General features: G+C 42.8%; 2 protein-coding genes across 2 annotated transcripts; one reads left to right on the top strand and one right to left on the bottom strand.

Annotated features, from left to right (window-relative positions):
- LOC103707675 (transcription factor MYB60-like) lies at window positions 1–1948 on the bottom strand. Its single transcript, XM_008792251.4, has 3 exons — window positions 1713–1948; window positions 1226–1355; window positions 1–985 (listed from the first exon to the last, which is right to left on the bottom strand). Exons 1-3 carry the CDS (start codon window positions 1843–1845, stop codon window positions 304–306), a joined length of 945 nt encoding a protein of 314 aa, XP_008790473.1. The 5' UTR covers window positions 1846–1948; the 3' UTR covers window positions 1–303.
- A 5455-nt stretch (window positions 1949–7403) lies between these two features.
- LOC120107408 (uncharacterized) lies at window positions 7404–11651 on the top strand. Its single transcript, XM_089927747.1, has 4 exons — window positions 7404–7496; window positions 9195–9267; window positions 10546–11315; window positions 11349–11651. Exons 1-4 carry the CDS (start codon window positions 7404–7406, stop codon window positions 11556–11558), a joined length of 1146 nt encoding a protein of 381 aa, XP_089783873.1. The 3' UTR covers window positions 11559–11651.
- The last annotated feature ends 223 nt before the right edge of the window (window positions 11652–11874 follow it).

Raw genomic sequence — 11874 nt, forward strand, 5'->3', positions numbered from 1 at the left:
AAACTTGGAATAGAGATAAATTTTTCAATACAAAAATATAGGAAAGGAAAGAGGGGCAAAAAGATCTTATGAAGTTTAAGCCTGGATAGATGACTTATTTCATATAATCCTCACAGGAACATTGCTCCTTGTCTTACATTTGGGGACAAGAGCCCATCTGACATACCTATTATTTCTAAATTTTTATTAGATGATAGACTGATCGTAGTACTAGTTGGTCATCTGACAGCTTTTGCACTACTTCGTATTTGTTTCCACTCATGCAAAGCTCGGCAGAGAAATCAAGAGGGCATGATATGCCAGTTACAACATTGGGCTCGAGAAGCAGTCAGCAGGAAGTTCCATGAGGCCATCCACCAGCCCTGAGGTGTCATCAAGGAGCCACTTCTCCAGCAAAGATAAAGGAGGCTGTTGTGCGCCATCCGCCACCCCACGTTTGGCCTCAGCATCAGCCGGTGCGAGCTGTGTCCCTTGGAGTACCGAGTGAAGTGATGATGATGATGACTTCTCCCAGGCAATGCTGCTAAGGTTCTCGAATGAGAGCAGTGAGTCATGGTCGTCTTTAGCTATTGCAGCACAGCTCCATCGATCACCTTTAGCTTGACTCCCTTGTAATGATTCATTGCCATCGCTGTCGATGATGGTGCTCTGTTGGTGCATGTCTTGTGCGGACTTTGGTAAGGACCACATCCATCCTTCAAGGAGTCTTGAGATGTTCTCGGTGTTGGAAGTATAGGTGGAGGGGCTCTGATAGAATCTGGAGGTTGGTGAGTGCGATGCAGTGAGGCCTGGGATCCTAATTCGTCCCTCCATGCTGTAGCCTTTGGACATTTGTTCATGGCAGCTGGCGCCTGAATCAGACGAGATCATAGAGCTATCAATTGCTGTCTGGTACTTCTTGAACTTCTTCTTGAGATGGGTGTTCCAGTAGTTCTTTATATCATTGTCTGTTCTCTGGGGAAGGTAAGAAGCTATTGCTGCCCACCTACAGGAAAAGAAGACCAAAGCATAAGTAGAGAGAAGCAAAAGGTTTATTAGTCTTGAGTTCTTTATCTCACGTTCTAATCAAGATTCACAATTCTTTTCTTCTTCTTTCCCTTCTTAATCATGGCAGTTCATACAATGGATAAGGATAATCATTTTATCATTTAATTGCGGACAGAATCAGTATTTTTCTGGAAAAAAAATGTGAAAGAATGGAATGGAAGAAAAGAATTAAGATTACCTATTACCAAGCAAGGCCTGAAGATGGATGATAATTCCTTGCTCATGTGGGGTGAAGTTGCCACGCTTTATTCCAGGTCTGAGGTAATTGGTCCATCTGAGTCTGCAACTCTTGCTACATCTTAGCAAGCCTACGATTTAAAGAACGGAAAAGTGAGATAATATCAAAGATGTTCACGGATTGCCCCAGAAAAATCTTTGAAAGCTACAATATCAAAGATGAATATAACAAACTAAGGAATCGGTATAAGCCCATTCAGTTCAGTTGAAACATTTCTTCTTAAGAAAAAGTAAGTTGAGGCAAAGTAAAAGGACAATAAAAAGACAACTGAAACGCTTAAAAATGATTGAATTTTGATATTATGAGAGAAAAGCAAGGTGTAACAAGAAAAGTGGAAAATATGGGACACTTCGATAGAAATCCTCACAGATCATTGGAGTTGAGCGAGGAAAAAGGCAAACAAAATATAGGAGTTTGGACACTTCACCGGTATTCGTAGGGACAGCTCTCCAGTTTCCAGCCCCATGCTCTTGGATATAGGAGACCAATATGATGTCTTCTTCAGCAGTCCAAGGCCCTTTCTTGATGCCAACCTTATCACAGCAAGGAGGCCTTCCCATGGCAAATAGGTTTGCTCTACTACCTCAAAGACCACCCAAACTCTCCTTTTCCTTCCTTTCAACTCTTTCCTTTTCCCTGGCTTCCTTTTACTCTCTCATGAACATGTTAGTGCTTATATACAGGAAGACTTGAAGGGTGTGAGCCTTTTCCACCTATCATCTACCTGGATGACTCATCCTCTCCCTCTTTTCCTCCTTCAGCTTTTTCAAAGTCAGCAAAGTCTTTTTTCCTCCTTTCTCTTTGTTTGGTCACATGAATCAGTAGCTCTTCCAATAAAAGTAGAAACAATCAATAACAGCTTAACTTTAGTCTTTATGGTGTTTCACAAGCTCTCAATTAATATGAGAAATTCATGGGGATCAGAATCCGTGGCCAGCTATCTACCTCGGAGTTTGGTGCTTGAGGGACTCGACAACATAAAAAGTATATTGTTTCAATCACTTCGGTAGATCTTTTCTAAGTGTATTTCAGGTACACAAATCCCACCATATTTGGAGATACATTAAGGCTTATAATAAACTTAGATGTTCATACATGGTGCATGTGTGCATCAACGTGCATATAATTAGGTAATGAAAAGTATGTTTTTTTTTTTTTTTTTTGTGCAGTTGAGTACATATGCATATATTTGTGAAATGACACATTATTGCGTACATACATACATATATACATGTGAATCTATGTACCTTGCATACGTATGTGTGCATGCATGTGTACATATATCTATACACATACATGCATTTACTTTCTTATATAAATGTACAGTTCTTGATATTCTACCTAGGATAAAAAGGTTGCAGTACCCAATTATTGTAGTATATATGATATAGCCTAGAGGAACATATTACAATATCCAGATCAGATATATCATGATTACATCTCACACGGAGTATATCAAATGGTCCTGTGATTTCTATGAGACTTGCAATCAAAATTCAAGTAGATATTTTAAACATGATGAATAAGAGAATTACCTGAACTAGATTTTGGAATGTGAACGCACAAACGATCCCTGACGAGAGCTTTTGGGGTTTCCTCTTTTGGCACATTGAGTGTCAAACTTGGAGATCTATGATCGCCTTTGATTCAGCATACAACAACGAAAGCTTACCTTACGCATTGGGTTACTGGCATGTCTTTGCACATGTGGTGAGGTTAAAGTGATTTGTGGCAAGATAACCAATCACCGCACTATTTGCTGTTGCATGCTTTGCTTAAAAATTTTCTACTGCAGTTATCTTACTCCTTAGTTTCTACTTTCTCAAAATAACAAAGTCACTGAGTTACAGTCTCTTCCAGCAAACCGGCAAGCAACGGCTCTACCAGTTCTTTCCAGCAGCACAACTGGTTCCTATGAAAGCTTCAACGGTCAAATTTAAACTCTCATAACGTTTCACAATAGTCATAACGTTTCATAACAGTGACTCTTGAAATGGGTTGAAACAGTGAACCGGCTGAAACAAACTCAGTGTTCTGGAAGCTCCTTCAATTTGACTTTTTGGATTAGTTACATTCAGTTACAATTTGCATTGCTTAAAAGCTAGATTAGTTACAGTTTAATCAAGCTCGAATGTGTATAAATACCTCCAATCTGTACAAAGATTAAGCAAGAAAATTAAAAATGAATTCATCCTTTTCCTTCTCCCCGTTTTCAGTTTCCACTCTTCATTTTCTAACATGGTACCAGAGCAGGAGTTAGAAGTTTGAATCATGGTTATACAAGCTTCTGCTTCTTCCTTCTTGGAGATGTTGTAAGCTGTATCTATCATCTTTTCTTGACTTGAGAATATCCAAAAATGGCAGACGGAGAATCTTCAGCTCATATCTCTCCTGCCTATTCTTCGACTCATATCCCTTCTTCTTCTGAGATCCAAACAGTCCATTCTTCCTTCATCACAATGATAATGCTAACACTATGGTGATCACACCTCCTCCATCAGGATCCAATTACCTCTTATGGAATCGATTCTTCACATTAGCCATTTCCATTAAGAACAAGTTGGGATTTCTTGATGGAACTATTCCCACACCAGAATTAACCAGTCCTTTTTACTTACCCTGGTTGAGATGCAACAATCTGATCCTTTCATAGATTCTGAACTCTATTTTAAGAAAAATTGCATCAAGTGTGCTATACATTAGCTCTGCAAAGGAAGTGTGGGAAAGCTAAAGACCCGGTTTGCACAACCGGATAATGTCAGAATCTACCATCTTCATCATCAACTCAGCTCGATTATGCAGGGAACAAAATCTGTAAGTGATTATTTCACCCAACTCAATGCTATTTGGGAAGAATTACACAATTATAGGCCATTGCCTTCCTGCACTTGTGGGCATTGTACATGTAATGCAGTGGGAATTGTTGGTGAAGCTCAGCAAAAGGATTATGTCTTTAAGTTCTTAATGGGGCTAAATGATTCATACGACAACATTAGAGGTCAGATAATTCTCATGAGCCCTATGCCCTCTTTAGATAAAACTTTTTTTATTAGTTTTACAAGAGAAAAGATAAAGACAAGCACGTACATCAATATTTCCAACTTCTAAATCCTCTGCACTTGTTGCGGTTCATACAAAAAGGAAAGATAAGTCTGAAATAGTATGTTATTATTGTGAAAAAGTTGGGCACACTAAGGAGAAATGCTATAGACTGATAGGATTTCCAACTAACTTCAAATTTACTAAGATCAAACCTAGGAATCCTAATAGTGTTCCTTCAAATAAATATTTAGCAAATCAGGTGATCACTCAAAGCCAACAAAAGGAGTAGATCTCATCTCAGACAGCTCTCACTTAAGCTTAAGTTCAGCAACTTATTGATCTTATCAATGCTCAGATGCCTCATCAGTCCAAGTCAAGTGATTCATCTCTCCTAATGTCCAAGCTATTACTACCTAACCCAACAACATCCACAGAAACATCAAATACTCAATCTTACTCTAACATGGCCGGTACAACTCTCCCTTATACCTCCATCATTACTAATTCCTCTGCCCTCTCGCCAACCGAGAGAAATTTGAATTAACCAATGAACAAATAGCTCCATAAATAATTGACATAGGAGCCATTGACCACATGGTCTGCTCCATTTCCTTTCTTACCTCCATAACATGTGAAACATAAGCATATGTTCAAATGCCAAATAGAACTAAGGCAAAGGTGACTCGTATTGGCACTATAAAATTGTCAGAACTTTTAACACTCACAAACATTTTATGTGTACCTTTCTTTATCTTTAATCTTCTCTCCGTTAGTAAACTCACTCACAATGCTTCCTTATGTCTTATCTTTTTTGGAAAAATTCTGCTTGATACAAGACCTCTCTTCATGGATGACGATTGGATTTGCTAGAGCTCATAGTGGTCTCTACTTTCTCTTTCCAAGTCCCGCTGTCAATCAACCTCTTCTTTCCAAGTAATCCAAAAGTCAAGTTCTCAATGCTAATACAGAACATTCTTTTGATCTTTGGCATTTTAGACTAGGACACTTATCCAACCAGTGATTGAATTTAATACAATCTCATATTTCTGATGTGAAGAAAAATGAATCACTATAATGTACCGTTTGTCATTTAGCCAAAAAAAAAAAAGAAAACCATTTCATATGAGCAACTCTATCACTTCTTCTGCATTTGATTTAATACATTGTGACATATGGAGTCTTTATTCTCAAGCATCCATTCAAGGTCATCACTATTTCTTAACTATAGTTGATGATTATAGCCGAGTAACCTGGGTATACCTTATGAAATTTAAATTTAAAGTTAGATACCTTCTGCAACCCTTCATTCACTTAGTTCAAACTCAATTCAATGCCAAAGTGAAACAAATTAGAACTGATAATGGCATGGAATTCCATATGCCCGAGTTCTATAGTTCCAAAGGGATTATACATCAAAGAACTTGTGTTTATACTCCACAACAAAATGAGATAGTGGAAGAAAACATCAGCATCTTCTTACTGTTGCTAGAGCCCTTCTTTTTCAAGCATCACTTCCGACTAAATTTTGGAGAGATGCTGTCTTAACAGCTACCTATCTAATTAACGAGATACCCACTCCTACACTTAAAAACAAGTCTCCCTATGAAGTCATTTTTTGTAAACCCCGGACCAGATGGACCGGCATGGACCAAAGCTGACGGTCCATCTGGAAATTTTGGAAGGAAGGAGGTGGAGGGCGGCAACTGTTGAGGCAGTTATAACCACCTAACAGCCGCGGTCCCTCACCCCTCTGAGGTTGATGGAGGGTTATAAAAACCCATGGAGTCCTGAGTACAGGACCCCATCGACTACACTCTCCCTACTCCTCACCTTCTTCCTTCTGTGCAAGGAGCCAGATAGCAGTGGCACCGGAGGAGGGGGGACTGATAGCTCGTCGTCGCACTGCGCCACCGGAGCAGACACAGCAGCTCGCCGGATATACTTCACGGCTTATCGGAGCTAGGTAAACCCTAACCCTTCTCCCCATTCATGATTTACATGTTAATAGCTTAGATCCAATCTAGCTAGAAGAGGATTAACAGAGAAAGATGGGTAGGGAGATGATGTAGAGGGGAAGATCTTATCATGGGCGGCATTCATCCGGCACTGGGTCTATTGACTGAAAACCATTGACGGCCCATGTTGAAGAACCTTCCCCTCCACTCAACGGTGACTTCCCCTTCCTATTAAAACCCTAGATCTAAAAAATCCAAAAAATGAACCTACCTCTCGATTCATGGGGATGGTTCTCGGCTTGTACAAATCCGGTTCCCATGGAGGGAACCAATTAGATTGTGGCTGGAGGGAATCAGAGAAGATGGACTGAAGGGCGATTTCCGATGGCCATGGACGTCGTCGGCTCGGGCCACCGTAGATGCCATCGGGCCAACCACGGGTGTCGGCCGTGCGTTTAGCGAGCATCACCGGCTTCGGCCGGTCTTGTCGCTCCCTGACGGGTGGCTGTGACCCATCTCCTCCACCAGAGGCGGAGGAGTAGAGCTGCCAGTCGGGCCGCGGCTGCCGCAGGTGGGACCTCGGCCGCCGTCGGTGCCGCCGGTTGGCTGCAGCGCCGTCGGCTTCGGGCCGGCCTCATCCCGAGCACCCTTCCGAGCTCATTCCCCAGTTTCGTGGGAGAAGAGGAGAAAATGGGAGGAGATCGGGATGGAACGAAGAAGGAAGAAAGAGAAGGTTCGGGAAGGGAGAAGAAGAAAGAAAAGAAAAAGAAGAAAAGAAAGGAAAAGAAAAGAAAAAAAAATGTTGTGGGCTAAAATGGGCTTGATTTCCGGAGTGGGCTTCAAATAAACTTGGCTTTAGAAGCCCTGGCCAGGCTGGGCCCTGATTCGAGGCCAGTGTTCTTAAAACCAAAACTAACTGGGCCTGAAAAGCTCAAATTTTAATATAGGGACTAAATTGAATATAGTTTGAGGCTAGGTTCCCTTTAAATTAATTAGAACTGATAAGGTTTAATTATAAATTAACTAATGGTGTTTTTGGGCCTGAATACAAATGGGCCCAGTAGTTGAATCAGGCCAAGGGTCTGACCCAGAACCTAATTAAACGTCGGGCCTGAATGCAAATGGGTCCAGACCTGAACCAAAGGGCAATTGGGTGGAATTGGCTCAGACCTGAACCAGAAGCTGGATCAGACCTGAATCAGAGGTTGAATCAGGTTTGAACCAGAAGTTGAATCAGACTTGAACCAGTAATTGGATCAAATCTGAGCCAGAAAATAGATTAGACCAGAACCAGAAATTGAATTGGGCCATGGGCCCGAACCAGAAATTGAATTAGGCTACAAACCTGAAAATAAAATTGAGTCCTATGGATGGGCTGTAAATGACTTTAAGATTATAAATAAATAGAAATTAAATGTGCAAGTGATATGTAATTTAATGATCTTGCTAGGTATTGGAGAATTGGCATTTGGTGAGCAAATTAAGGTAAGTAACCTGTCTTAATCTTATTATGGATCATGTATCACGTTTTATATGATGAAAAAGTATTATTTATAGAATGGAAATTGTGTATATGAATTGTGGAAAATGTAAGTAACCCGGATATAATCTTATGTTTTATCAAATACTTGTGACTATTTAATTATAAAATTGTATATGATTATTTATATTTTCATAAAATTAAGATCCAACATGTGTTAGCAAATGATTACATGATTTTGGATAAATAGCATCCATCATGATTATTTTATTATTTACACATGATTATGATGATGTAGAAAGATGCATGGAAAGAAAAATAAAGTTTTCAGTATGATCATGAATTTTATTCAGCATGATGCCATTATTCACTTTCCAATGTACCGATGAGAAAAGATTTATGAAAAGCATGATATGTTTTTAAGAACTCTCAGATCGCTATGCACGACCCCCGCCAATGGATAACAGTAACTAGGCATACGATCCCAGCCAGTGGGTAAAAGTAACTTGGCTTTACGACCCCCGCCAGTGGGTAATAGTAACTAGAAGAAGACCCTGTCAACGGGGAACAATAGTTGGCAAAGATTATGGCCCTCGCCAGCGGGTTACAGTAGCTCGGCATACGGTCCTCGCCAGCGGGTTATAGTAGCTTGGTTTAGACCCTGCCAACAGGGAACAATAGTTGGCAAAGATTATGGCCCTCGCCAGCGGGTTACAGTAGCTCGGCATACGACCCTCACCAGCGGGTTATAGTAGCTTGGTTTAGACCCTGCCAACGGGGAACAATAATTGGCAAAGATCATGGCCCTCGCCAGCGAGTTACAGTAGCTCGGCATACGGTCCTCGCCAGCGGGTTATAGTAGCTTGGTTTAGACCCTGCCAACGGAAAATAATAGTTGGCAAATATTATGGCCCTTGCCAGCGGGTTATAGTAGCTCGGCATACGGCCCTCGCCAGCAGGTTATAATAGCTTGGCTTAGACTCTGCCAATGGGGAATAATAGTTGGTAAAGATTATGGCCCTGTCACGGGTAATAATAGTGACCATAGCTACACTATCATCTGAAAGCACGAATTTCAAAGCATGAATAATGACGAGTACGGATTTCAAAGCATGGAATAATGACAAAAGTTTTATGATGCATAGCCATATTTATGAAGTTGCATAAATGGACATGCATAGTTTTATGACTGGTTTGTTATATGAAATGCTTACTTTGTAACAATTGTTAGTTTCTTAAATTAATGCACTAGTATGAGAAAATATTATGCTTGATCAGATAAGATTATGCACGGTTACTTACTGAGCTTTATAGCTCATACCCATTTATTTATGTTCTTACAGATGAATAGGAGATGCTAGGAACGAGGAGCGTGACATGCTTCAGGATTATGGGGATAAGAAAATGACACATTAAATGTTGCTATTTTTAGATGCTTTGTAATCAATCTTTTATTGACGAAACATTTGAAGTTTTAAAGTGGCTGCGTGTTATTGCGGGCAAAGGTTTGCAATAGCACGGCCGTGTCATGATCCGAATTCGGGGCGTGACATTTAGTGGTATCAGAGCCGAGGACGGCTCTTGTCCGATGGTGGAAAGGGTGTGAGGCCCAATAGTTTCACATCGGAAAGACTCGTTCCAGAGCCTGGGCATATAAGGCGGGTGTCTCCAAATCCTGCAGACGCGTTTTGGGTGAAAAACAAAACCAGGGAGGGGTGAAGGACGCTTGCGTAAAGCTCCGGAACCGGACAATATATGGTAGGGGAGCCCCGTGTTCCCCCTCATGTGGCCCCCACGTGGGCACTGGGTGCCTCACGTGCCCCGCGCAGGTGGGGGCGTGACATTTTTACTTCCATTCCTTCTTACACTCATCTAAGAGTATTTGGTTGTTTATGTTTTATTTTCACTCTCAAACACAATAGAACTAAGCTTGATCCTAGAGCTAGGAAATGTGTTTTTCTTGGGTATCCAGCGGGGGTTAAGGGATACAAAGTTTATGACCTAGAAATTCAGTCAAATATTATTTCCAAAGATGTAGTCTTCCATGAATCCACATTCCCTTTTCAGAGTTCTAGTACAAAAGAACTTGTACTTTCTCCAACTTCATTAGAACTAGTCCTACCTCCGGCTTTACCAGATATACACTTACCAGTCTATCAAACAAAAATGGACAATTCATATCATTCCCCAGCACTTAGTTCTGCATATTTAAATGTGTCAAATGAGTCACCTCCACAAAATGAACACCCTGGCAAGAACATTCCTCTCAGAAGATCAAGCAGAATTAGAGTTCCACCGAACTATTTGAAGGACTACAATTACAAATTAGTCACAAATACATCTACTGAACATCCAAGTTCATATTCCACCATCCACTCCTTACACAAGCATTTATCCTATAACTACCATTCATCATCCCACAAAGCCTATACACACACTCTCTCTAATCAAAGATCCTAAAACCTATACTGAAGCCACTACAAGAATATAGGGCATTAGCGACGTGTTTTTTGGCCTTTAGCGACGCTTTTAAGCATCGCTAAAAACCATCCCGACGCTTTCCTAAGCATCGGTAAAGCGTCGCCTATGCTACAGTGGAGAAAATATTTTCCGACGCTTCCAAAAGCATCGAAAATTAGTGACGCTTTACCGACGCTTTTTAGCATAAAACTTGTTCTAACGATGCTTTAAAGCGTCGTTAGAATTATTTTTTAAAAAAATAAAAAAAATTGAATTATTATCTGCGGCATAATAATTCCTCTCCTCCGCCGGCGGCGGCGGAGGCGGCGGCTTCCCTTCCGACTCCCCCGACGCCTTCGTCGCCAGCTCCTTCGAGCTCAAATTCTCTGCCCGATTCCCCTCCGCCGCCGCCTTCGCCACCGGATCCATGACCTCCGCCGACGAGCTCTCCCTTAACGGCCAGATTCGCCCCATGAAGCTCTGCTCCCACCTCCAGCGGCCCCAGATCCTCGCCCCCCTCCTCGATCTCAACAAAGAAGAAGACGACGACGACGAATCCGAGCGTCACCCGCCGGAAATGGCCGTGAGGGGGCGGGATCTGAAGCTCCGGAGCCGATCGATTCGCCGGAGGGCCAGATCTCATTCCCCGCATCGGAACGCGCCACTCCATTGGCAAATGGAGGTCGAAGAACGAGAGGATAGAGCGAAAGATGTAGAACCGGTTCCAGATCCGAAGCAGATCGAGGCGGAGGCGGCCACTCTATCCATCTCGGCTTCGTCCTCCCGGTCCTCCTCCACATCCTCCTCCTCCTCCTCCTCCTCCTCGGGAAGAACCTCCAAGAAGTGGATCTTCCTCAAAGATCTCCTCTATAGAAGCAAGAGCGAGGGAAGAGAGAGAGGAAACACCAAAGAGAAGTTCTGGCACTCGATCTCTTTCTCCCAATCCAAATCCAAGTCCAAACCTCCGCCGCTGATTCCTCCTCCCTCCGCCTCGGCCGCCGCTGCTGCCGACTCCTCTTCTTCCGCCAATCCTCCGCCTGCCGCCGCGATCTCGGGGGCGGAGAAGGCGAAATCGAAGGATCCATCGCCACCGGTTGGCTGGTCTTCAAAGAGAACGGTGGCGAAGCCGGTGAACTGGGTGGGGCGGCGGAGGGCGCCGGCGCCGTCTCCGCACGAGCGGCACTACACGGCAAACCGGGCGCAGGTGGAGGAGATGCGGCGGAAGACGTTCTTGCCTTACCACCAGGGCCTGCTCGGCTGCCTGGGCTTCACTTCCCGCAGCTATGGCGCCATTAACGGCATCACCTGTACCCTTCACCCTGTCTCTTCCAAGTAAGCCACAGATTCATGCCGCAGATTGGGGAGAAAGGGTTCTACGGAATTGTTGTTCTCCGCGAGAGAGAGAGAGAGAGAGAGAGAGAGAAGGAGTTGGGACTTGGGATCGGGAAGGAAGAAAAAAATAGAGGGGCGCCTGTTTTACGACCACGCTTTGTAAAGCATCGTGGAAAAAAAAAATTAGGTGACTGGGTTGTAAGGCTTCCGACGATGCTTTTGAGCGTCGTAGCATTCTGACGACGTTCAAAAGCGTCGTCTAATCTAATTTTTTCCGCCCCTACTATAACGCGTCGGCAACCTTGCACGGGGTGCCCAAT

This window comes from Phoenix dactylifera, chromosome 2 (genome assembly GCF_051530095.1).
Source record: "Phoenix dactylifera cultivar Ajwa chromosome 2, Ajwa_hap1_PhDact_Kaust_v1.1, whole genome shotgun sequence".
In the NCBI taxonomy this organism is placed as follows: Eukaryota; Viridiplantae; Streptophyta; class Magnoliopsida; order Arecales; family Arecaceae; genus Phoenix; species Phoenix dactylifera.